At 48.5% G+C, this 23356-nt stretch overlaps 2 protein-coding genes across 2 annotated transcripts; one reads left to right on the forward strand and one right to left on the reverse strand.

Annotated features, from left to right (window-relative positions):
* Positions 1-1338: 1338 nt before the first annotated feature.
* LOC135809181 (probable ATP-dependent RNA helicase DDX46) lies at positions 1339-5272 on the reverse strand. Its single transcript, XM_065322465.1, has one exon. It carries the CDS (start codon positions 5182-5184, stop codon positions 1789-1791), a length of 3396 nt encoding a protein of 1131 aa, XP_065178537.1. The 5' UTR covers positions 5185-5272; the 3' UTR covers positions 1339-1788.
* A 232-nt stretch (positions 5273-5504) lies between these two features.
* LOC135809180 (uncharacterized) lies at positions 5505-22944 on the forward strand. Its single transcript, XM_065322464.1, has 16 exons — positions 5505-6073; positions 6466-6700; positions 8104-8210; positions 8880-9550; positions 10223-10347; positions 10623-11084; positions 11653-12713; positions 13185-13467; positions 14744-14893; positions 15506-15598; positions 16539-16724; positions 17822-17876; positions 18422-18557; positions 20743-20951; positions 21299-21355; positions 21807-22944. The coding sequence occupies exons 1-16, from the start codon at positions 5738-5740 to the stop codon at positions 22000-22002; spliced, it is 4362 nt and encodes a 1453-aa protein (XP_065178536.1). The 5' UTR covers positions 5505-5737; the 3' UTR covers positions 22003-22944.
* Positions 22945-23356: the final 412 nt, after the last annotated feature.

Raw genomic sequence — 23356 nt, forward strand, 5'->3', positions numbered from 1 at the left:
CGAGGCTAGGAACCATGCAAGTGTCCACGCGTACATGTGTTGCAAGCAGGGAGTAGCGATAGTATTACTCTAGTAGTTTTACTAGCACCGGTAGTACTTCCTGGTTGCAAGCTTTGCTTTGAGTGTGAAGCACTCTCACAAGTCCGGGGCACATTAAATTTTGTTGTGTGCTGATCATACGGGGTTATTTGATTCATTTAGACTTTATTTGAAGAATTCTCCAAACGTAAATTATATGCATGCAGTTCTTCTCATCCTGCACCCACACTGGGCAGTCAGTGCCACACGACAGTGGTTTGGCCTTGGGTGTATGACTGTCCCTCGAGGAAATTGCGATTCCACGTATGCAACAAATTTTGCGATTTTGGTCCAAACCCGCAATTTTCTGTAATATTCGCGATTTCCCGCGTTTTTTTTGTTGTTTTCTGCACTTTTTTCTACACGTATTGGTTGGGAGTCAGGCCGCTACACTTTCTGCACTTTTTACGCAGTGCTTTCCATAAATCCATAATCACGTAGGCTATTTGACTTGTATGTTCGCAACAAATTTCGTGATTTGGTCCAAATCCGCAATTTTCTGCAAAGAATTCCGCGGGTTCCTGGCAAGTAACAGAGTTCCACACTTTTCGCCGCATTTTTTGTTGTTGTTTTCTGACGCAGTTTCTTGCGTAAGTTTTCGAGAATTTTTCCTCAAATTCCCGCAGGGACTAGCAAGAGTACAAAACCGGGGGGGGGGGGTTGTACTCTTGGTACTAGGTATGACATGATCCTTTAGAGTTTAGTATGACCATCATACCAAGAGTAGATCTACTCTAGTCTTGATAATACCGATGATGATGAAACAGTGCATGAATGTGGGCGGCCCAACAACCTTTTGCATCATGTGAGAAGTATCCACATGACGAAGAGAACATAAACCTTTTGGTGTACTCTTGATATGACCAAGGGGCAAGAAGTTAGAATACATGAAACTCAGAGTGTTGAGCTTCTGACCTTTTCTGCATGGGCGACATTCCTGGATTACACCACACATGTAGTTGGTCTAGAAAAGCAATGGGAAGTGGTGTAGCGGCAATCGTGCAGCAGGACACCAGCTTGATTCCTGCTTGTACGCACAATATCACTAAAATGATGTAATCCAGAAATTTGGACATGGCGGCAACCAATCGACCTGCACATTCTTGGTTTCATGTACTCTTGCTATAACCATGATGACATCCACCGTAAAGTCTGCTGTCACAAGTTCACTCCAGAATTGTGCCAGTGAGCAGAACATCTACCGGTAGCTATGATGCGCGTGTCTTTCCAGTGAGATGTCACATTATCAGACTCGAAACGTAGAGCTGCCAAAGCAAAGATCATACAAGTCACGAAGGTGACGTTACAATCCACTAATGCACAAATGAGGCAGGTATGTGTATAGACGTTCAAGGCGTAGCAACAACAGAACAAACAGCAAGAAAGAAGTTTCAAGACAAGTTATTAAATTTTGTTGAAAAAAAAAGACGAAAACTTGCAACATGCCAGTATGTAGTTGGCAAGGAAATCATACTACTGGTATGAGCAAGCACATGAAAAGAACGGAGCAAGACGCCTGACAGATTCAAAAATGGTGAATTTCATGAGTTCTTGGTGTATCAACACTAAGTTTAATGCGGATCTGTACTATCAATGTGGGCAATGAGTTTTCAGCTTTCAATATGAACATTCTAACATGAAAAAAATATTTTGATGAAAAGTAAGCATGCTTTGACTTCTTTGCATCTGTTACTAGTGACATGCTGTAGACTAAAGAACTTGGTAGCGGCCACTGGATTGAGGTTGCCGCTGATAAGCAAGCGTGCTGGCTTGACGACGGATCTCTTCTTTAATGATGCGCTTGATCTCCATCTTCGCAATCATCACCGCACGCTCGTTTGGACCCTCAACGTACAGATGCAGCTTCCTCTCGTCTTCCTTTGGCTCCTTGCCGGGAGGGAAGTGCACACCACGCACTGTGACAGCGCACTCGGAATACTCAGTGATCGAGTCCATGGAATCTCGAGACGTCACCTTCCAGCGCACTTGCTGCGGCATGTCATTGATTTCCACTTCGTCCTCGTAATTCACTTGCTCCTCCGTTTTCTTCTCTTCCTCAACCTTGTCAGTAGTCATAGCGGTGGATGCTGACACACCAGACGTGTTTTGCGTGGTAGCCAGACCTCTTTCCTTGCTGATCTGCACGGCACGCTGAGCAGCCAGAGCCACGCCGGACACGGAGCGCACCGCATCACCGCGCATAACCTGCCCGATGGTATCCAGGCCAGACGAGGAACCACCGGCACCCAGCTGAGCTCCCAGGCCCCTGTCCGTGATGATATTGCCAGCAATTGCCTGTGCTCGGCGCAGTGCTTCGGTTTGCGGCGCAGTGGACGAGGCACCACCCGCCTGGGCATTGCTAGGCAATAGCGAGGACTTGTTAACATTGTTCTTTTGGTGACGACTCTCCTTCGGCCGTGGACGCGATGAGAACCACTTTTCAATCTGCTCCTCGAGGTCATCTGCAGCTTTACCTGCTGCTGCTTCTTCTTCGTCGGAATCACGGAGTCCAAGAGCTGCTTTCTGATGAGCACGTTGTTCTTGTGCCTGAGCTTTCTCGGACTCGTCAAACTTGAAGCCTTTGCCTTTGAAGCCTTTGTTTCGCATCTTGATGACGTCACGGCCCATGCACTTCTGCTCCTCGACGTAATCGTCCCACAGCTGTGTCAGCTCCTCCGGTACAGGCGTTACACTAAGCTCCAGTGCTTTGATGATGTCGCCAGCATAGCGGCCTTGCTCTGATGTGATAAAGGTGATAGCATAGCCTTTGTTACCAGCGCGGCCAGTGCGGCCGACGCGATGAACGTAATCCTCATAGTGGTTGGGGCACGCATAGTTGAGCACCAGAATCAACTGCTTGACGTCCAGGCCACGCGCCGCTACAGACGTGGCAATCAGCAGGCGGGTGACACCTTGCTTGAAGTCGCTGATCACACTGTCACGGTCTGACTGATCCATACCACCGTGCAGGGACATGCACGGGTAACCGGACTTGAAGAGTTCCTTCAGCAACCGATCAGCGTCTTCCTGCTTCTCAACGAAGACCAGGACAGAGCCCATTTCTTGGTACTGTCCAAGCAGTTCCAGCAGCTTGAAGTACTTGTCCTCTTCTTCCATCATCATGATAGTCTGCACAATGTCAACGCATACAACGCTGCGGCCGCCCACTTGTACCTCCACAGGGCGCTTTAGGATACGCCGTGCCAGAGCTTCCATCTGCCGGGGAAACGTGGCGGAGAACATGACTGTTTGCCGGTCAGGTCGAGTGTTGTCAATGATCTTCATGACCTGCGGCTCAAATCCCATGTCGAACATGCGATCAGCCTCATCCAGCACTAGATACGTGACGCGGCGCAAGTTGGTCACGCGGCCATTGTTGGCTGCCAACATATCAATCATACGTCCCGGAGTGCAGATGATCACCTCAGCGCCGCGCTTCAGCTCGGAAATCTGCTCACTGATACCGGTGCCACCGTACACACACGCACACGTCAAGTTCAGACCCTTGCCAAGCTTCCTGCAGTCCGCATAGATCTGCAGCGCTAGCTCTCGCGTTGGAGTCATGATAATAGCGATCGCACCGTCGCCCGTCTCCAGTTCCTCCTGATCTAAAACATGCCTGAACAGAGGCAGCAGGAAGGCCACCGTCTTGCCACTGCCGGTACGCGCAATGCCAATCACATCGCGGCCGGACATGATCGCGGGGATGGCCTGCGATTGGATAGGTGTAGGCTTGTCGTACTTGAGCTTCTTGATATTGTCCATGACACGTGCACTCAGACCACACTGGGACCAGGTCTTGGCCGGTGTCGGGCAATTCTTGCCTTTCACTTGAACATTGCCGAGTTCCTCGCGGAATGCATTCACCTCTTCCTCAGTCATGCGCGACAACTCGGGTACTTCGACGTAGAAGTCTTTGCGGAACTCGCTGTACGTCACTTTACTGTGGTCGACAATGGCCAGCTCTTTCTTGCTGCCCTTCTCTTTCTTCTTCAGTGCAGCCATGTTCTTCTTCAGTTCAGCATCCGAGTCACCTTCCGAACTGTACTCTAATGCATCTTGGTTGTTGTACATTAGCTCTCCTTTCGTACTTTTCGTCACGACTGGCTGACTTTTCTGCACCGTCGTCACCACTGTCTTGACGATAGTGGCAGTCTTTCCGGACGTTTTCTTCTCCGAATCAACATCGACTCCTTTGATCTTGCGCACTTCTTGCTGTACGCCCTGCATGAATGCATCAAGAGGATCAATGTCATCCTCCTCGTCATCGCCTTCGGTTCCCATATCCACTGCTGTGCTTTCATCATCCTCAGACTTTTTTGATTCACCTTCCTCACCAGCATTTTCTTCTTCTGCCTCATCATCATCGTCCTCATCATCCAATGTCCAGCCTTTCTGCACAACTGGCTCAGATTCTTCTTCCTCCTTCATGGGCTCTTCTTTCACTGTTGCTTCCGACACGGGCTCTGCAGTCTCTGCAGTCCCGTCCTTGGCTTGCCGCTGAGCTGCACGCCAAGCTTCCACTTTCTTTCGCCTTTCCATCACCATATCAATCTGCTGTTCCTCTCCCAGGTTGCCGCTATCGGTACGCTTCGCAGGAGGTGGATCAGAACTTGCAGAAGCACTCGGTGCATTGTTTGTGGATGCTGGTGTTGTTGTTGTTGAGCTGCTGGTTGTTTTTGTCTCAGTCTTGACAAGAGGAGGTGCAGGTGATTGTCGCTTTCCAGTGATAGGTTCTGGGCTCTTGCTGGCATGACGGGAAGCACGCTCTCTACTTCTGCTCCTCTCTCGACTGCGCCTCCTGCCTGGACTTCTGCGGCGGTATGGGCTTCGGCTGCGACTCCTACGCCTGCGAGCCCGGTCTCTGTCTCTATCTCTGTCCCGTTCACGATCACGGTCTCTTCTAGGCCCATCTCGTCTATCCCTGTCGCGGTCTCGGGCCCTCTCTCTGTCTCTGCTTCGCGATCTCCTCCGCACTCTATCACGACTCCTGCTCCTTTCTCTACGATCACGATCACGACCTCGGTCATCTCTCTTCTTGCGGCGGCGATCTCTGTCACTGTCAGAGTCACTACTCCCCGAAGACGGGCGTCGCCCGCGACCCATGGCCTACCAATTTACCTTTCGTTTGCATATAACGAGAAACATCAGGAGCTGAGTAACGAAGTAAAAATAATCTGAAGTAATTTTATGCATAATATATTAATAGTTGAAAAATCTGGTATCTTGTTTTTGAAGTCGAACTGAACATCGCCGAAACGTTGAACGCCATTCCCGATTGCCATGGATGCAACCAGGAGTGAAGTCGTCATTTGACGACTCCTGCAAAAGTTGACGTACATCGCGTATCGACGTCTTGTTTTTGTACAAACGTTTTTTGAAATAACGCGCCACCCCACATGTGCTACCACCACTCCTCTGGTCTGGCATGTTTGATTTGTTTACAAACACCGTCTTTGATAGTTTGAACAATCAAACATCTTTTGTATTGGTTCTTTAGACTTTACTTCTAGTTCTTGACCTTGCCTTATTACTTTGTAAACGCATAGCAGCTTTTTGTCTTTCCACTACAGTTCTTTGCCATGTAAAAGTCTCCCTGTGGAGGGTGTGTTCTGTTGTGATTCCAGTGCAAAGGAGCTCTTTGCACTTGTGCTCATTCATGACGTCGAGAAAGAAGCCTGGCCAGAAGGCCATTGACCAATTCAGACAGAGAATTGAGGAGAAGGTAGCGCGAGTAAGAGAGGGCCGTGATAATGTAGACTCGTGTCGCCGTGTGGTTGCGGGCCTGACCACTTCTGTTGTGACTCATCATGGACCTCGTATCGTGGAGCAGGGGATGCGTCTCATCGATTCCACATTCGCAGAACTTGACTTGTACCTTGCTCAGCTTAGACAAGACAGTGTACAAGTGGTGAATAATATTGTATCGTCAATTCAAGGCCGTCTGGTGGGCATGCTAGAGCGACTGGAGATACTAGAGCAGTCAATGCGTGAGGTATGATTGCGCCCTCAGTGTTCTGTCCTGACGAAATTTGAAAAAAATGTGCTTGTAATTCAAACTACTGTATTGTAGACGGTGGCAAATAACACATGATTGAAAATATCCACTTGCGTGTGCTGGGGATATATGCACACACACCTTCATGCATCTTTGTGCATGCGTTTGAACTTTGAACTCTCTCCCCTCTTCCTCTCTCTTTCACTCCCCCCCCCCCCTCTCTCTCTGTCTGTCTGTCTGTCTGTCTGTCTGTCTCTCTTTCACTCACATACACCACCACAGCCACCACCAAAGTCCTAAAGGTGTTGTGTTTTGACTGTTTTCTTTGGAGTGTATTGACTTGTCACTGAGCTCTTGCTTGGTCTTGTTTCTACTGTTGTCTGTGGCAGGCCGAGCAAGAAGCACTGCAGCTATTTGAACTTGACACTAAGAAGTTCCAGGCGAAGTATCCAGCAACGAGTCGTCAGCTGGAGGAGTGCCTGGACTCATCTGTGAATGTTTTGGCAGAGTGTCCAAGCTCAGCTGATATCCTTAGCGGCTCCTCTGGCTTTTGGGAGTTGGACCTGGTATCTCTGAAGACTACTTTGAGGCAAAAGGTTTTGCCTCAGTTTGTGGTGCCAGATGGTACGTATCATCAGTCTTTGTTTTGAGTACCCATGTATTGAGCTGCAGCTCTGCTTTTAACACTGATTAAGTGCGTTTAATGTCCATGCACCTCGTGTAGGTTAGAGACACCAGTGGTAATGAGGATGTTGCCAACGTAGCATCCTTGTCAGCCAAGAATATGTGCCTTGGTCGAGACGTGCAAGAAGTTCAGGAGTATCAGCCTCACTGTATGTAGCCCGTGGGAGCAGGAGGTCTCCACGACCTACTGCTCCTACAGTCGTTATTTGCTATGGGCCTGGCCTGTACGTGTACCTAGGATATTGATTCCTACCACCACCATAGTCAACCGCTGTATGCCATGGTGGCAGGCACATCCGATGCGTAGTTGGCCTAGCTGCTGCTGGTGATGAGGTTGCTGTTGCTGTCACAGGCGCATTCTCGATCCATCGGCCTGACGCTTGTTCGTTCTCCGAAAGCCTTGATGCCTCCAATCTCAGACTGTTGGATGGTCTCTCATCAGCTGCTGGTATCGGTGATGCTGTGTCCATAGCCGAAACTGTGCCCGGTACTTCACTCGACACCAGAGCACATGGTAGCGCCAGCGCAGGAGACGTCGTAGGCAAAGGATTTCCTTGGTCTACCGTGTACACCCGGAGCTTCAGGCACGAATGGTACCAAAACAGCACAGAATTGATCAAGCTTGTGTAGAGCGTGCAGCGTGCTCAGGAACCCCTTACCATACGGTGTAAAATGCATAGAAGAGCGTATGCGTATTCCAGCAAGACAAATGGTGCTACCTTTGCAGAGGTGAGAAGCTGACCATCCTCTACAATGCAAAGAATCCCAAGAACCTCAACAACAAAAACTGAGCTGGTAACAAAATGTCAACGTGAGAGCATATTTTACCTTTGAAACTTCAAGCCTGGCGTGACCTGAATGACATGTTTATTGCCAGTCGCAGCAGCACAATCTTCCGTGCTTGGTAAGGACTGGAATTGCAGGCGTCGGTTGCCCCACGCCCCTGGGAGCTCCTCACCTACATCTTTGTGTTTTGCATTTGGGGCGCCGCCTGGTGTGTCATCTTCACCAATGTTTGCGCCATGACTCACGCATAGTGAGTATTGTAATGATCAGTCTCCGGGTTTTTGTTATCAGTTTTCTGTTGATTGCTTTGGCATGAGACGTTTAAAAGTGATAATGCACTCCGGCAAACTTAAAGGTGGCAATGCATTTCGACTGGACCTCGTCTCTTCATATGTGTAGATCCTGCCATATACTTGACTGGATGATTGATTCAATGCATTGCAATTTTTGTTGGATATTGTTGACACGGCGGTGGGTTTCGCATGCCCCTGAAGCCAAGGACATTCCTTTACCCATTTGGTTGTACCAACGTGTGTTAACTACTCTGCTTTGTGCAGCATGGGGCGAGGTCTTGCCCAGCGACCATGACGAGGATGATGATGATGGAGAGGACGCTGAGGAGCAAGGCAGTGTTGTTGGCCATAGGCTGAATGGCACCGAACAGGTATGCTATGTGAAGAAGTCGGTGCACTGTCTGTTTCCTTGTGTAGGCGGGCACCTAGCCAGGCTGTCAGCAAGGGGGGGGGGGGTACCATGGTTACATGCTGGTACATGTGCTATATTACATTGTTGTCAAGGGTCATATTCGCGCCGGTACTCAGTTTATAACCCCCCGTGCAGTGTAAAGCGACAACAAATACACACCACACGGTTCGATGTCAGCAGTCAGGCCGGGGAAACTGCCACTACTGCTTGCCTTCAGGATGGTTTCCAATGTCCGTGGTTGCTGAGATTTTCACTCAACATGTTCCAATGTCAGTGGTTGCTGAGATTTTCACTCAACATGTTGGGAGCCTGTCGGTGAAACCATGTGATTGCCTACATCCCCTTGGCTGCGTGCCTGGGCGTGGGATTGCTGGTGGGATAGGGACCACCGTCCGTTCAATAAACACGTTTTCTTAATTATTGTGTACATGTATTTGTCGTGTTCTCAGTCAACTTCTCACTCTATCTGGTACGAGTTTCCATGTTTTGTCATGATTGCCAACTCAACGTGTGTGTGTGCTTGCGTGCGCGTGTGTGTGTGTGTGTGTGTGTGTGTGTGTGTGTGTGTGTGTGTGTGTGTGTGTGTGGTGTGCATGTATATTTGTGCACACGTGTTGTTATGTGCTAGGCCAGTGCTCATGCTTTGCAAAGAGCACATGCTAACGGGCAGAGCGCACGGCCTGCACCAACTGCAAAGAAAGTACCAGGTCAGGCAGCACTAGCACCAGCCATAGCTACAACAGCATGTGCAGCAGCAGCACCAGTAGCAGCAGCAACAGCAGCAGTTGTAACAGGAACACCACCACCAGCGGCACAGGCACAAGATGAGCGGGTCAACCGTTTTCCTGAGAGCCAGCTACGCCAGGTTGCGTATATCATTAATTCTAACAATGTTAGGGACCGCCAGGCTAACTCATCGAAATCAAGGCAATCTGTTGATCAAACACACCATTCACCCACCAGTGAAAGTCGTCCTCATCAGCAATGCCGCCAACAGCCAAAACAGGAGCAGCACGGGCAAGAGAGGTCACCGGTGCCTTCCGTTGGTGTGCACCAAATCACGCCACCAGCTCGCACAGTGGCTTCTAGAAGTGCTGTCTCCGTGTCAGAAGTCTCCTCGGCTGTATCAACAAGTACCAGTTCGGCGCTTTCAGAACCGCAGCAGCGCTACCACCCAGCATGCTTGCTGCTGGGAGAAACACACGTCTTCACCGGTCTCGTCATAGAACTGAGCAGCCCTAATGACTTCTGGGTACAGATAACCAGTAGTCAGCTGGATGACTTTATGGCACAGATGAGGTAAGAGAGCATGTTTTACATCATTTAATATACGCCGAGCAGTATTATGCAGCTATGAACTACATGTTGACTGCCCTCTGTACACATGTTTTATAACTAGGCTTGCTCACATCCATGTGGTGTGTCTCCTTTATCAGGCTTGGGCTTCAGAGTCCTTTGTACAGCGTGCATGCGCATGTGTGTGTGTGCTTGTGTGTGTGTGTGTGTGTGCGTGTGTGTGTGTGTGTGTGTGTGTGCGTGCGTGCGTGCGCGCCAGCTACTTTAGTTGATGGGTACACTTGTGCCAGATAGTATTGGGTCTGTTACCATCGGGCTCGGCTGTGTAATGTTGTACCTGCCACCTTTGTCACACATGAGCCCATGTGTTAGGGCATACTTTTTAGTCCACTCGTAGGCTGGGGGGGGGGTGTCGGCTGTTTTGCAGTTCACTGGCCAATTGAGTCATCTTTCCACGATTTTCATGTGAATCTCTCTCCCTCTCCCAATGGGAGACCCACGCGACCAGTTTCCGGCGGTCAACAAGTACAGTATGAGAGTGTGCATGTGTGTATGTGTGCTTATTTCTCTCTCTCTCTCTCTCTCTCTCTCTCTCTCTCTCTCTCTCTCTCTCTCTCTCTCTCTCTCTCTCTCTCTCTCTCTCTCTCTCTCTCTCTCTCTCGCTTTTTCATACAGCGATCACTTTGAGAAGAATGGCCCTAGGCAGCTTGGCAATGCAATCATACCTGGACAGGTGTGTGCTGCCCAGTTTTCCCAAGACAATTCCTGGTACCGCGCTATTGTGACTGAAGTGCGGCCCAGTAAGATTCCATGTTTGTTGATTTATTCTCTTGGTCTAGCCTTTGTGCACTGTCAACTCCAGCACATTATCTTGTATAGAGTCCCTGTGTGTCTTGTAGTATTCAAGTGTAGCCATCGTTTTACTCACCTGTGTGTTTGTATGTGTGTTTGCATGCGTGCGTGCGTGCGTTCTTGTGCGTGTGCACGCTCGTGTACTTGTATGTGTGTGTGTGTGTGTGTGTGTGTGTGTGTGTGTGTGTGTGTGTGTGTGTGTGTGTATTGGGTGCGGCTGCAGATGGCCAGTGCGCAGTTCTGTATGTGGACTACGGAAACACTGAGCTGGCAGCTGTTGCCAGCTTGGCGCTACTGGACGAGAAGTTCCAGCGAATTCCTTTCCATGCTGTTCACTGCCAGCTGTCGGAGGTTCGGCCTCTGTCATCGTCTTCATCAATATGGTCACAAGAGGCATCCCAGCTCTTTGCAACGACTGTAGCGGGAATCACGGTGACAGGCACCATCCTTAGCCGCCGTGACACTCCACTCATTCCCACACATTGCGTTCAGCTGCGCACTCCACCAGATGACGCTGCTCCTAGCGGCCTCTCTGTCGGAAATGTGCTTGTTGAGAGTGGCCTTGCGCTGCTGTCTCGAGCGGCTGAGCAGAAACTGGCGGAGGACATCGCCTCACTGAGCAGTGACCAAGAGCAATCCTCTTCTTCCGCTCCGTCGATGCACCATCACGTAGCACATTCACCTGGTAAGCACACTCATTTCTTTATACTACAAGTACATGTATATCAGCAGCATTGGTAAATAACAGGCACATTGTGTCCTCTTGGAAATGTTATAGTATGGTGGTGTAGTCCGCTGCCTATGTGACCTTATGTTACAGCCAGTTTTCCTTGATTCAAGTTTCTCCTTGTTACTGCTGCGCCGCCTCGGCACGCTGCTCATTCACTTTGGATTTTCTTTCGCGCGTGCACACACACACTCTCTCACACACACACACACTCACACACACACTCTCCCATTAGCACTCACACATGTGTGTTACATCATACATGATACTTCAGCACTTATTTATTGAATTGACCAGAAGTTATCAAAGGGCAAAACTGACTCCTTGCTGGGGCTGTTGGCCTGAAGCCTTATTTTAGTGAAAGCTGAGAACACGGGTTTACCTGAGAACACAGTGATGCCAGGGCAGCTGGCTCGCAAGCATGCACATACTCGCGCATACATGCAAACATGCACACTTAATTATCATCTTGCCCTTCACCTCTGTTCTCCATTGTCTGCTGATGTTTGCCACTTATTCCATGTAGATATAGCATCGACCCACAACAACCTACAGCAATCAGCACACACAAGGGAGACCGCCGCCACCTCACACACTGTGCTCTCTGAATCACCTACTAGCAGGAATGTGACAGCCGGCTCAGTAAGCCAGCATGCTGCTGCTGCTGCCGACTCACGCGCCATGACAACACATACCAGGGACCCAAGCACTGGTGATTCCCGTCACGCGCAGCCAGTTGCCTCTGCTTCTGCCTGTCAACCCACCGGCTCTCAGTCGCAGGCCTCTCCTGCGCAAACACGGCGTCGCAGCAGAGGTGGCCGTGCAGGTGAGCGAAAACGGAATGCGCCGTCGTCATCCGATTGCAGTTCCCAGGAGGTATGCAACAGGTCACCAAGCCGTGAGAACCTGACTCAGAAAAGTCGAACCGGATTATCACCGTTATCGCGAATAGATCTCAGTAGAGCGGCGGTGCGCAACAGCACAATTGATGTTGAGAAGCGATCTCAGAATCGCCTAAACTCTATTGAATACGACAGTGCCAACAGTGGAGAGTGTGCGGACAGCGAAGGCAGCAGTAATGTTGATTCGGCGTCAGGGTCAAACCTTCCATCCTACCAGCCTCCATGTCTTCCTGTTGAAAATGGCAGCTTGAAGGTGATGATGTCGCGGGCTGTTGGCCCTTCGGAGTTTTACCTGCATGTTGTTTCGAAAGAGCCCGTTGTGCAGCTGAACATGGTGACGGAGCTGCTGTCAAAGCTGCATGGTGACAGTGAGGTGGACATGTTTACGCCGCAGATCTTTGAGCCGTGCTGTGTGTTCTGCACGGAGGACGATACCTGGTATCGTGGTGTGTGCATGGGAATTGAAATGACCAGTGCGGTGGCCGATGGTGGTGATGTGACACAGTCGGTGGTTGAACAGCTGCGCGTACAGCTCGTCGACTACGGCGAGGTGTTGACTGTTGGAGCTGGGCATGTCCGTCGACTACCTGATGAACTGCTCCGCATCCCCATTCTGGCTGTGCGCTGCTCACTGGCAATTCTTTCTGATGAAAACACTGCGGACTATGGGGTGTCGGGCACTCAGGTAGGCCATGCGCTCTTTGAACTCTTCTTTCTTCTGTCTTTATTTATTTTTTGGTTAAACCCGGTAATACTTGTAGCAAACAGTATTTCAGACTGTCTTGTACGGTGTTTTGGATGGTCGTCCACGGGCGCAGGCATGGGCTAGCTACTCTCTTACAAGTAGCTTGCAGCTGCCCTCCCCCTCCTCATCCGATATGCGCTATCAGTAGTGCGTTGACTTAATATGACTGTAGGGTGAATTGATAGCCTCGGGCCTATTCCCATACCGGGATGCTGATGTTTGTCAGTACAGCTGTACTGTACAGTATTACGGCCCGTGCAATGAGACACAGGGGGAGCACATTGGGTAACAGTTGATTTGTTTGGCGTGTGTGGTCATGCTTTCCTGTCATGAATTACACTACTTGTCCTTTTACACAATATTGATATATTTTTTGCTTTTGTTTGCTTTTTTGCTTGTCTCATTGACCAGGACATGTCAGTTTGGTGTGATAAGGCCACACAGCATCTTGAGGATTATGTCAGCAACGGCCGTATCCTCATTGCTCACTTGATAAGTGCCCACAGGAACACACCATCATCAACATTGCAAGACAAGACGTCCGTCGCCTATTACTATCCGAAGAGTTCCACTCGCCCGTGGCTGCACTCGATTGACGTGAATCTCTTCGATACCAACGCCAACGACTTCCATTTCAACACCAAACTTCGCCGTGACCAGTTTGAATTGGACCAGCTCCTGGATGATGGCAAGCGTGAGTTTTTGCGAGTGCTTGTTGTGCTGCTAATGATTAGTAAGAACTGTAGAAATGTCGGGCACTAACAAGCCATAAGGTCCTCCCTGCCATGCACTAACCTATAAGTAGGACTCTGTACGGGTACATACAAAAAACTTGACCGCCAGATGTTGATGGACATGCATGCACTCAAACATTCGTAACTCACTCGAATCTTGATGGGAGTCCGTGTAGGTGCCCTAATTCCGCGCGTATAAGCCCACAGGCCTATATCCGGATATAAGCCCACCTCCGTTTATAAGCCCATGGGCTAATAAACAGACACAAATGCAACTCGCGTGTCAAGTAGAAGTTTTCACAATATGGACTCTTCCTACCATGGTACAGCAGGTCAGTGCAGTTTACCAGTAGAGTATGGTAGACCCACTATGGCCACGGACTTGTACTTTTTCGTGAACCTTCAAAATTCGAATATTGGCCCATGGGCTAAAAAACGAACTTGTTCTACGAGGTGAATAGCAATTTCTGGACATGAAAATAAAATAGAGGCCCACTGGCTGTGTGTTTTACATTTTTCATATCTTTTTGTATCTATTGTATGGCCTAATCCTTCATCTTTCCAAATATGAGACAATTGCTCATGCTGTGATCCCAGAGACTTTATGGCAGGATGTTTTCAACAGGCCAATTTGTTGGCCTAAATTTCAGTGTATGGAAATCTGGACATGAAAGTAAAATAGCGTCAATGGGCATCTTATACTGCACCATTTTTGTTATTTTTTCTATTGGTGGACTGCAGTTGGCCTCTTCACACTTCCAGCCAACAGGTCCAAGACTATACAGCGTCTGATGTGAAGTGCACATGGGGACGCCAATGATTCGTCCATCACTTCTTATTTTACTCAAAATTCAAAATTCTCATGCGACATAGTACCACAAAACTCGTTGAAATGCCTCCCAAGAAAAGGCTATCAACAAGGCACCGACACGAGGAGAAACTACAACAGCCCAGCTGTCAACTACAACAAGAACAAACTTCATCAACCTGACTGACTTGACTCTACACGCGACGAAAAATTATTTTACTCGAAATGTCCAGAAATGTACAATGTCCAGAAATAGCAATTCACCTCGTATTGGATATTTTATCCCCAAACTGCATTACTTCACATATAAGCCCATGGGCTTATATGCGCGGAATTACGGTAAGTAAGTATATCTGCTGGCATGTGCACGTTCTTATCCGAATGCCCTGTTTTTGTTTGTTGTTGTTTGTCATGTGTTACACCCACAGCGGACGTAGGCTTTAGCAGCGCCGCACTGGCGGACCCAGTTGTTCAAAAGGCTCTCGTAAGCTGGGACCCGATGGGCGAGGACTTTACGAGCATGAGCAACAGTTACGGTGTTGATTTGTCCAACGCTGGACAAGCGGTGGCTGGCTATGGTGAGTCAGTGATTTGCCCTCTTTGTAGTACCGTATTTCCCCGAATATAAGTCGCACCTTTTCACACTCAACTTCTCGGGCGAAGAAGGGGATGCGCCTTACAATCCAGTGTGACATCCTATTTATGTGAGTATATTGAAACGATATGGCTCCAACCTAAAAGTGCGGGTGCGGCTTATAATCGAGGAAATACGGTGCGTCTCTTGCCATGTTTTGGAAGTTGCTGCTCTGACTGAAGTACAGTGGTCCCGCTATAATCCGGCACCATTTGTGCCGCGGAAAATCTGCTGGATTAGGGAGGGTGCTGGATTAACAAATCTGATTTTCTGCTAGAACATGCATGAAGAGGACATTTTGGCTAATGAAAATTGTGCTGGTTTATTGAGGGTGCTGGATTGGAGAGGGACGACTGTATTCTATTAGGCTAAGATTCTTGCTCTTTTTACCCCGCTTGTCGATGTTGTTAACTGTCGTCCATGAGGGCCATGACTGAAATGGTCTGGAGTCATCCCTGTGTGTTGATTTCGCGCCGGCTTGTTTGTGATTTTAATAAGGGACAGTGTGTTTCTGTTTGCAATTGTGTGCGCATTTGTGCTGTATATATCTTTGAAGGTGGAAAGCAGGGCCGTGCTATCTGCCGTAACTTCATGTCTGGCCGTGGATGTGTGCGCGGCAAGTCTTGTCGATTCAGCCATGACGCCAAGGGTAAGCGTGCAGATTCCACAAGCACGATTGATTCCACACCACACTGTATTAGGGATCTCAGCGCGTGAACTGCGCAGCCAGTCTGCGCAGGTGAGATTTTCGATCCCAAACGTGTCCAGTGCAGAAATCGTGGAAAAGAACATTTTTTTCGAAATAAATCAAGTTGAAGAAGACAGTAGAAATGGCTAAATATTGCGTCCAGGAAAGCACGTTCTACGGCCATCTCCAAGCTACCTATCTCCCAGACACTCTCTCAGAGGAACTATGGAGGGTCAAAGAGCACAATCTTTCACTCTTGGACGCAGCGTGAACACCTCTTCTACTGAGCGATGTCTTCTCTCCGAGTGATAATGGTGGCGATGTCCGCGATGGCTGATGCACTGAAAATCGAAGTTAGGACAATCTAACCGGAGAAAACGTCTGAATTTTTGACTCAATCCTCTCTGAAGTGGGTTCTTGCCGCATGGAAAATTATAGGAAAATCGACCGGGGCAATATCGCCTTGGCCACGCTGTCCTTCGGCGGGAATTACAAAGTATGTTCGAACGACGATGAAGATGACGATTCCGCTAGTGTCCACCGCGTCCCCTAGTGTCGAAAATCGACCGTCGCCATTTTTCTGCTGTGTCCGCGAGCTGCACTCAAAACTCGATGACGCAATGTATGCGCAAACACCCTGCGCACTGCACGCGCTGAGATCCCTAACTGTATTCACATTATCGATGGTGTGCCTGCACCACTATTATGTCACGCTATACCCTACAACGTAATATAGCCACCTGGGCATCCTTGTTTTGCATGTGTGTGTGTGGGAGGAGGGGGGGGGGGGGGGGGGGGGGGGGGGCAAACACTTTAGAGACGAGATGCGGGAGTTATTACTTATAGTGTTTTGGAATGGTACTTATGGTTCCTTGGTTTCTTTCTTCTCTTGCGTGTGTAGGCCTGGTAACGTCTGACAAAGAGTTTGTGTTCTGCCATAACTACAACCTGGCACTGCCGCCCGTTGGCCAATGGGTGGCAGTGGTAGTGTCGGTGGTGGTGGAAGCTGACCGCTTCTGGATCCAGCTGCCGTACGGCAACAAACTGATTGGCCCTGGTGGCATTGAGTCGACGGAAGATGATACCGGTACGAGTATTTGATGTCATGATGTCACATGTGTACCTATGCCTACGTGTATGTGTGTTGGAGGGGGGGGGGGGGGGGGGGGGAGTGCACAGGATAGCTATAATTATGACTACATGTACCGTAAAGTCTTGTATAAAAGCCGCACTTGAATAGAAGCCGCAATTTTGGGCCCATCAAATCACACATAAGCCTGGTTTTAGTGTTGACATACATAGAAATACCTGTCTTGTATAAAAGCCTGCAAAATTTCACCAAGAAAGTCATAGAAGCCTCGGCTTTTATACAAGACTTTACGGTATATCCTGTTTGTTAATCTTCCTGCTTGCGATTCAAATGGATTTTCAATGTGTAGCAGAGTGGGTTCTTTCCCGTTGCATGCTGTGATAGGTCTGGGAGTTGGTTGTGATGCTGTCTCTCCATGCCTGCTTGACATCCCTGCCTGTTGTGTATTTGAAACATTGCTGGTTGCTTGATAGCCGTCACTACTATTGCCAAAATCAGACCACAATTTGTCGTGGAGACTATGTGTGCCCATATTAGTTAGCAACAGCTGCAGCCATTTGTCACAATATGTCTCGACTCTTGGTCACTTTCTCCAATATTCGGAAACTCCACTGCAGCCAATTAGTCAACTCTTAAAACCACCCCCATGGCTACAGTCTCAGACACTGCACTTCCAAAATATCATAGCTCTCCTTATACTCCCTGGTGAAGTCCCACGGGCGAAATTTGGAGAGGTATACGTTTTTGAATTGCAGTGTCTATGATCATAGTGATGGTGGTGGTATTATTTCAAAGTAAGAGATGATGACTTTTTCTCATTGAATTTGTTTCCTTTTTAGCTGAATAACAAGGTAATCACATGCAGAATCTGAGGACACAATAAAACCTAGGTGTCACCGTATCCGTTAATGTGATACTTTGGTTCAAGCATGGGAGCATCCACAGAATTGAAGACACTGTGTAAAAAATGAATTTTGACCAAAACTGCCTCCAACCTCCCTAATGGACCATTATGGTACACGTGTGTGTGTGTGTGTGTGTGTGTGTGTGTGTTTGGGCATGTGTTTGGGCATGTACATGCGTGCCACGTGTAGAAGACTGCGGAATGGCTGAGGACGAAGACCTGGCATCGATGGTGGACAGAATGAAGTACGTACTCAGCTCACCGTCCCTCCAGTTTGTTTAGTGCCTGAATGAATGCTTTGTTGTAGGTCACAGCTGGCTGTTGATTGTGGATCGGAAATATGCGTATGCCTCGGTTATCTGGACACCAAAGCTACTTGCACTTTAGATCAGTTTTTGTTGAAATGATGATGTCATATGCCATGCTGCTAGCCTGTCCCACCAATATCATGGCAATATGTATGTGATTTGGGGTTACTGGTACATTCTTCAGGGAATATCCAAGTGGTACTGGCCTTATAGTTTCCATTTCTTGCAGGGTGAAAACGATAGTGCTCAACCACCATGGGGTGGGAGCGTGAAGCACAGAGGCAGTGTGCCTTAACCTGCTAGAGTGCTCAATGCCTCTGATAGGCAAAGCGTAGTGCACAAGCGGTACCTATTGGACAGTAAGGGTGTGGGGGTGATTTGGGCTTTTTTTTAGGTACTGGTATATTAACCTGCTGGGAGAAAGTTCTAATTGCCAGTACTCTGTTCTTCTTGTTGTCGCTACGTTTGTGTTGTCATTGTAGCAAGCACTACAAGAACATGAAGTACAGCGGTGACTTGGTATTGCGTGCCTGCGGTGAGCTGGTGGCTGTACAGAATACCGAGGACAAGCGTTGGTACCGTGCCAAGGTTGTGGAGGCAGCCGAGGAGAGCATCGAGGTGACTTACTCGTCGTGTGCATTGTGATCTGTGCTTGCAGTGTACTTGGAATACTGCTCAATCAGGCACGTAGCTTGGGTACAGCCAGTGCAGTCTGGTCATCACACCAGCAAATGGCTGTCATGGGCACTATTATAGGCAAACTAGGCAAAACGGCTAAGAAGTTGCTGCCGGTGGGACATGGCTACCACACCACATATACGCTCTGGTACTAGGGCTGCATTCGATTGTGGAAACTGGATCCCGATCTCCGCCGATCAGATCACTTCGATCGGACGTATACAATCGAATGTGCACAACCGATAATCCGTTTCAAGGCCTTGGCAACCGCGTTGCTACAGCTCATCCCGTAGTATCTGTATGCATTGCGGTGAACTCTCGACCTCGTGTACGCATATTGGGAGTTTTGAGTAGATACGAGTCGTACCATGAAAATGAATCCGTCGAATCCGTCTTTGGGAGGTGGGTTTACTGGATCCGAATCCGTGCTCTCGGGATCCGGATTCGTACAATCGAACATGTACGAATTTGGCGAATCCGGTTCCGGGGCTGATGGATTCGTACAATCGAACATACCCTAGGTCAAGACCCCAGAGATCTGTGAGCTACGCTCTTGTCAATCCATGAAGTGCTACAGTCGTCCCTCTTTTTATCCAGCACTTTATAAACCAGCACAATTTTCATTAGCCAAAATATCCTCTTCAATCACATTGCAACAGTAGATCAAATTTGTTAATCCAGCACCCTCCCTAATCCAGCAGAATTTCTTTAGTACAAATGGTGCCGGATTATAAAGGGACCACTGTATATCATTTTTGGCCCTGGAAGATTGTGCCCATGCTAGATATGCTACTTACAGTCCATTCATGGGAAACTGGCACCCTAACTTTTTGGTGTCTCCCGCACAATGCAGGATGTACTGGTGTTTTCACCAGGGAGTCGTAAAATACGGTATTTTACGACTCCCTGGCTTTCACGATATCTAACGTTAGATATCGTGAAAACAACAGTACATCCTGCATTGTGTGACCCGTGCAATTACTCCTTGAACTCAGGTGATCAGGGTTAGCAGTAGAAACGTAGACGAACAAATCAGAATCAAGTTCCATAGCATCGCTGGAAATACTCTGCTTTACTGGGATGTGGACATCTCTTTTCAACAATTCCACATTAATGATCTTCTCGCGCCGAGTACCGGATGCATGCGTCACAACAACAGTTGTTGGTGTGACGACTTTCTTCAGAGCCAACCCGACTCAAACGCTGCCTCACGCTTCTGGTGACGGGAAGGCTGACGAAGGAGAACATTGTCACCGGCGCTGAAAGGACAGACAGGAACGTCATCCATGATGCAATCACTCTCGGCCACGATGTCGGTGGGGTAATCACGATCTCATCCAAGATCTTGCGTATCATGGTCAGCAGGGTACGGTTGAACCTCTCGGCGCTGCCCTGTGACTGGGGATGGTGTACAGCTCCATCGCGGTACCTGCCGTCCCAGGCTCCAGTCCACAGGTTCAATCGCAGTCCATCACCTCCTCCGCCTCCTTTCCATCGTCTTACGCTGCCACCAACTCCTCATCTCCTCCGCTCCCACGCTTACTTTTGACTTCAAAGTTACTTTATTGTTGACGACGACGACGAGCAGACTCAAGACAAACTAACTCATCCTCTGCGTCCCGGGTTTTGGCACCAACATAAAGGTGTGCTCACAGCCTTCAACATCCCATAGTAACGAGTTGGCGTCTTTGCAATGAGTGATATGTACCAATGACAATTTGGGTGATAGCAAGAGTACATACTGTACTTTTGGTTGTAGCAAAGTTTATGTGTGTGTGTGTGTGTGTGTGTGTGTGTGCCAGTGCAAGCCGGAGTATGTGGTGTGATGTGTGTGCGTGAAAAAAAATGAAAAAGACCAAAAAGTAGGGATTCACTGGCCAGAAAAAGCCACTTCATAGCTATGTGGTGTAGACCAGGCTGAATAGTGGCGGTCAATTCTTCAGCCTTGCAAGCTGTTGAATGGTGCAATCCCAGCACAAGCTGCTATGGCTTCTGCTGTAGAATCGCTATCATTGATGGGCGTCAAATGGTCAATGGTGTGTGTGTGTGTGTCTGTATGTCTGTACGTCTGCATGTTTGTGTGTGTATGTGTATGCTTGTACATTGTGTTCTACCATCTGAGCAGGTGTTCTTCGTTGACTACGGTAATCTGGCTGTCGTATCTCCCCGTGACATCCGCGCTCTGCACCAGGAGTTCACTCACTTGCCGTTCCAGGCCGTAGAGTGTTTCCTGGCCAACATCATGCCTGTTTCCCCACCAACGTCGGCAGTGGCATCTGATATCTCCGATGCGCAAGTTGATGTCGCAGCGAAGCGCTGGCATCCCGATGCTAGGTATGTCCAATGTGCTGCTGTGAGATCAGTGCGGTGTGTGGAATAGCGGTTCCGCCATTACGTCGTCATTTGAGAAGCTTTGTGCTGAGTGGCAGTACAGTGCCACTGTAGTGTACAGTGGTGAGCAAAGTGCCGGTTTGCACATCTGTAGCACTGTTTGCATTGCTTGCCACTCCATACACATTTTGTCATCCATATCTCAAAAGAAACCAGCGCTAAGAGTCCATCACCCCCACCCCCGTAGGGTGTGCAACTCCTGATCAGTCCCAGTGTAGTAGAAGCTCGTGTGCCGTGGAACTCCTTCATTTGTGTCATATTTCCTTCTTGTGCTGTGTGTCCTGCTACAGGGCTGAAATGCAGCGCATGACGGATGGCAGGGTTTTGATAGCCAAGGTTCTATCCAGGTAAGGACCTACCCAGGCAGCCTAGCGGTATTGTACATTACATTTTACTGTGAGTCACACATTTAGTTAGTCCTGTAGTGGACACATCAGTGTAGAACATAGCAATGTCATCGGACAATTTCTGAAAGAATGCTAAAAGTAAATGATAATGGTATACGTTCAAGTGGAGGCCTGGTGGTGTTAGCGGCGATCCCAGTTCTTGTCCAGAACTGAAGGTAGACAAGCTATCATGTACCCTGCCTTAGGTTTGCAGTACTCTTGTCATAACCATGTATAGATCTCTTAGGTTTGCAGTACTCTTGTCATAAGCATGTATAGATCTCTTAGGTTTGCAGTACTCTTGTCATAACTCTTAGGTTTGCAGTACTCTTGTCATAACCATGTATAGATCTTCTAGTCTTGACAGTATCTATTTACGTTCTTGCTCTATGCGTTCACCCTGCTCATGTAGACAATCAACATTGCGCATGGAAGTTGAGTTGTTCAACGTTGACGGAGATCGCTTTATCCACTTAGGAAATGAACTGGTGGCCGCGGGCTTTGCAGAAGCCGTCGCTCTCCCATGCTTCCCGCCAGTGCCAAGTTCTGAACCAGCACCATGCTCTCCAGACTCGGCGAAGATGCCGACAATTCTTGTGCCTGGTTAGTGGATATCTGGCCTGCCGAGCTGTTTGTCTTTGGCGTTGGACCATTCCTGTAACGGATAGCACTTCGTTACGATGTGACATCCGGAATGCCAGTGTTACTCGTATAGTTTATACCATAGTTACTTTGCCATTGCCAAAGTGGCTTTACCTTTTTAATATGTTCTTCTGTTGCGCTTCTATGTGGGGTTTTTTTACTGATGCGTCCTGGATCATAACAATACCCATGGTTGGCTTGCTACCAAAGTACGGTTTCCCCACTCGTTCCTCTAGTCTCTCTCCCGGTGCAATGCGCACCCACAACTTCACACATCTGTTTTACTTTTGGACTCTCCAAATACTTTCCCGCTCTCTCTTACAACAAGGATGGTGTGTGTGTGTGTATGTGTGTTTCATGGCGTTTCAGTAGCAGCTTCTTTAATTAGTTATGGCTCGCTGCTGTGCTTCCTGTTGATCTTTCATGTTGACGACCATTCACTCGTGTCATGCCGCACCTTGTGATCAGTACAGTACCTTTATTGTGCTTTTTCTAGGCTTTGAAATTCCATTCAACATCTCCGCGATGTAGTCAGTCCCGATGATATTGGCTTTCTCACACACCTGATTTTTATCTTTCACAATCTCAGCATGTTTTATTCACGATAAATTGTTTTAGAACTAGTTTGTGCTGCTTACCTTCGCGGATCTTCTGCTACTTGAAACTACAATGTAGTTTGTGTACTTTACTACTTTTACGGTAGTGTTTGGAAAGTAGTCTGTTTTCTTCATATTGTTTTTTTCACGCCAAGTTTGTTTCGTCTCTTTGTTACGTTGTTGGCATTGTAGTGTAGTGTCTGTCTCAAGTCTGTACTTGGCTACCGAGAACTGTTTTCAATTATTCTCTTCTACAGAACCTGCCTTGAGCTGTATTTCTGGTCTGCCGACATGTACCAGCTTGCTTGAGAAGTCGTTTTGTCTTTCGCTTTGTGATATCCGACATCCCCCCCCCCCCCCCCCCCCCCCCGAGTTATGGAATCTTGCAAGTCTTGGTAGCAGCAACAGTAAAAGACGGGGGGGGGGGGGGGTATGTTACAAGTGTACAGTCATGACTCATGGCTCATGTATCTTCAATCATCTTGCCATCTACATGTACATGACATAGTACATCCTCCATCTATCAGAATCAGATTTGTGGGTGTCAATCAGGGAGTTGCTCCCTCGCCTCGTGCCCCATCGGCCCAAGACTAAAAAAGTGAGCACCCTTGCTGACTGCACAGCTAGCTAGCAGGTGCACAGCTAGCTAGTAGCTACCGCGTACCGGCACATGCACAGCTGAGTGGCTAGGTTTAGCGGTCAGCATGATTCAAGCCAAAACCCC

Source organism: Sycon ciliatum, chromosome 2, assembly GCF_964019385.1.
Source record: "Sycon ciliatum chromosome 2, ocSycCili1.1, whole genome shotgun sequence".
NCBI classification, from domain to species: Eukaryota; Metazoa; Porifera; class Calcarea; order Leucosolenida; family Sycettidae; genus Sycon; species Sycon ciliatum.

Excerpts from the sequence above, each read along its gene's own strand:
- LOC135809181 (XM_065322465.1), bottom strand. The coding sequence starts at position 5,184 with ATGGGTCGCGGGCGACGCCCGTCTTCGGGGAGTAGTGACTCTGACAGT.
- LOC135809180 (XM_065322464.1), top strand. The coding sequence starts at position 5,738 with ATGACGTCGAGAAAGAAGCCTGGCCAGAAGGCCATTGACCAATTCAGA. Across the intron at positions 16,725-17,821 it reads GTCGACGGAAGATGATACCG|AAGACTGCGGAATGGCTGAG; the intron begins GTACGAGTATTT and ends TGCCACGTGTAG. Across the intron at positions 18,558-20,742 it reads CAGCCGAGGAGAGCATCGAG|GTGTTCTTCGTTGACTACGG; the intron begins GTGACTTACTCG and ends CCATCTGAGCAG.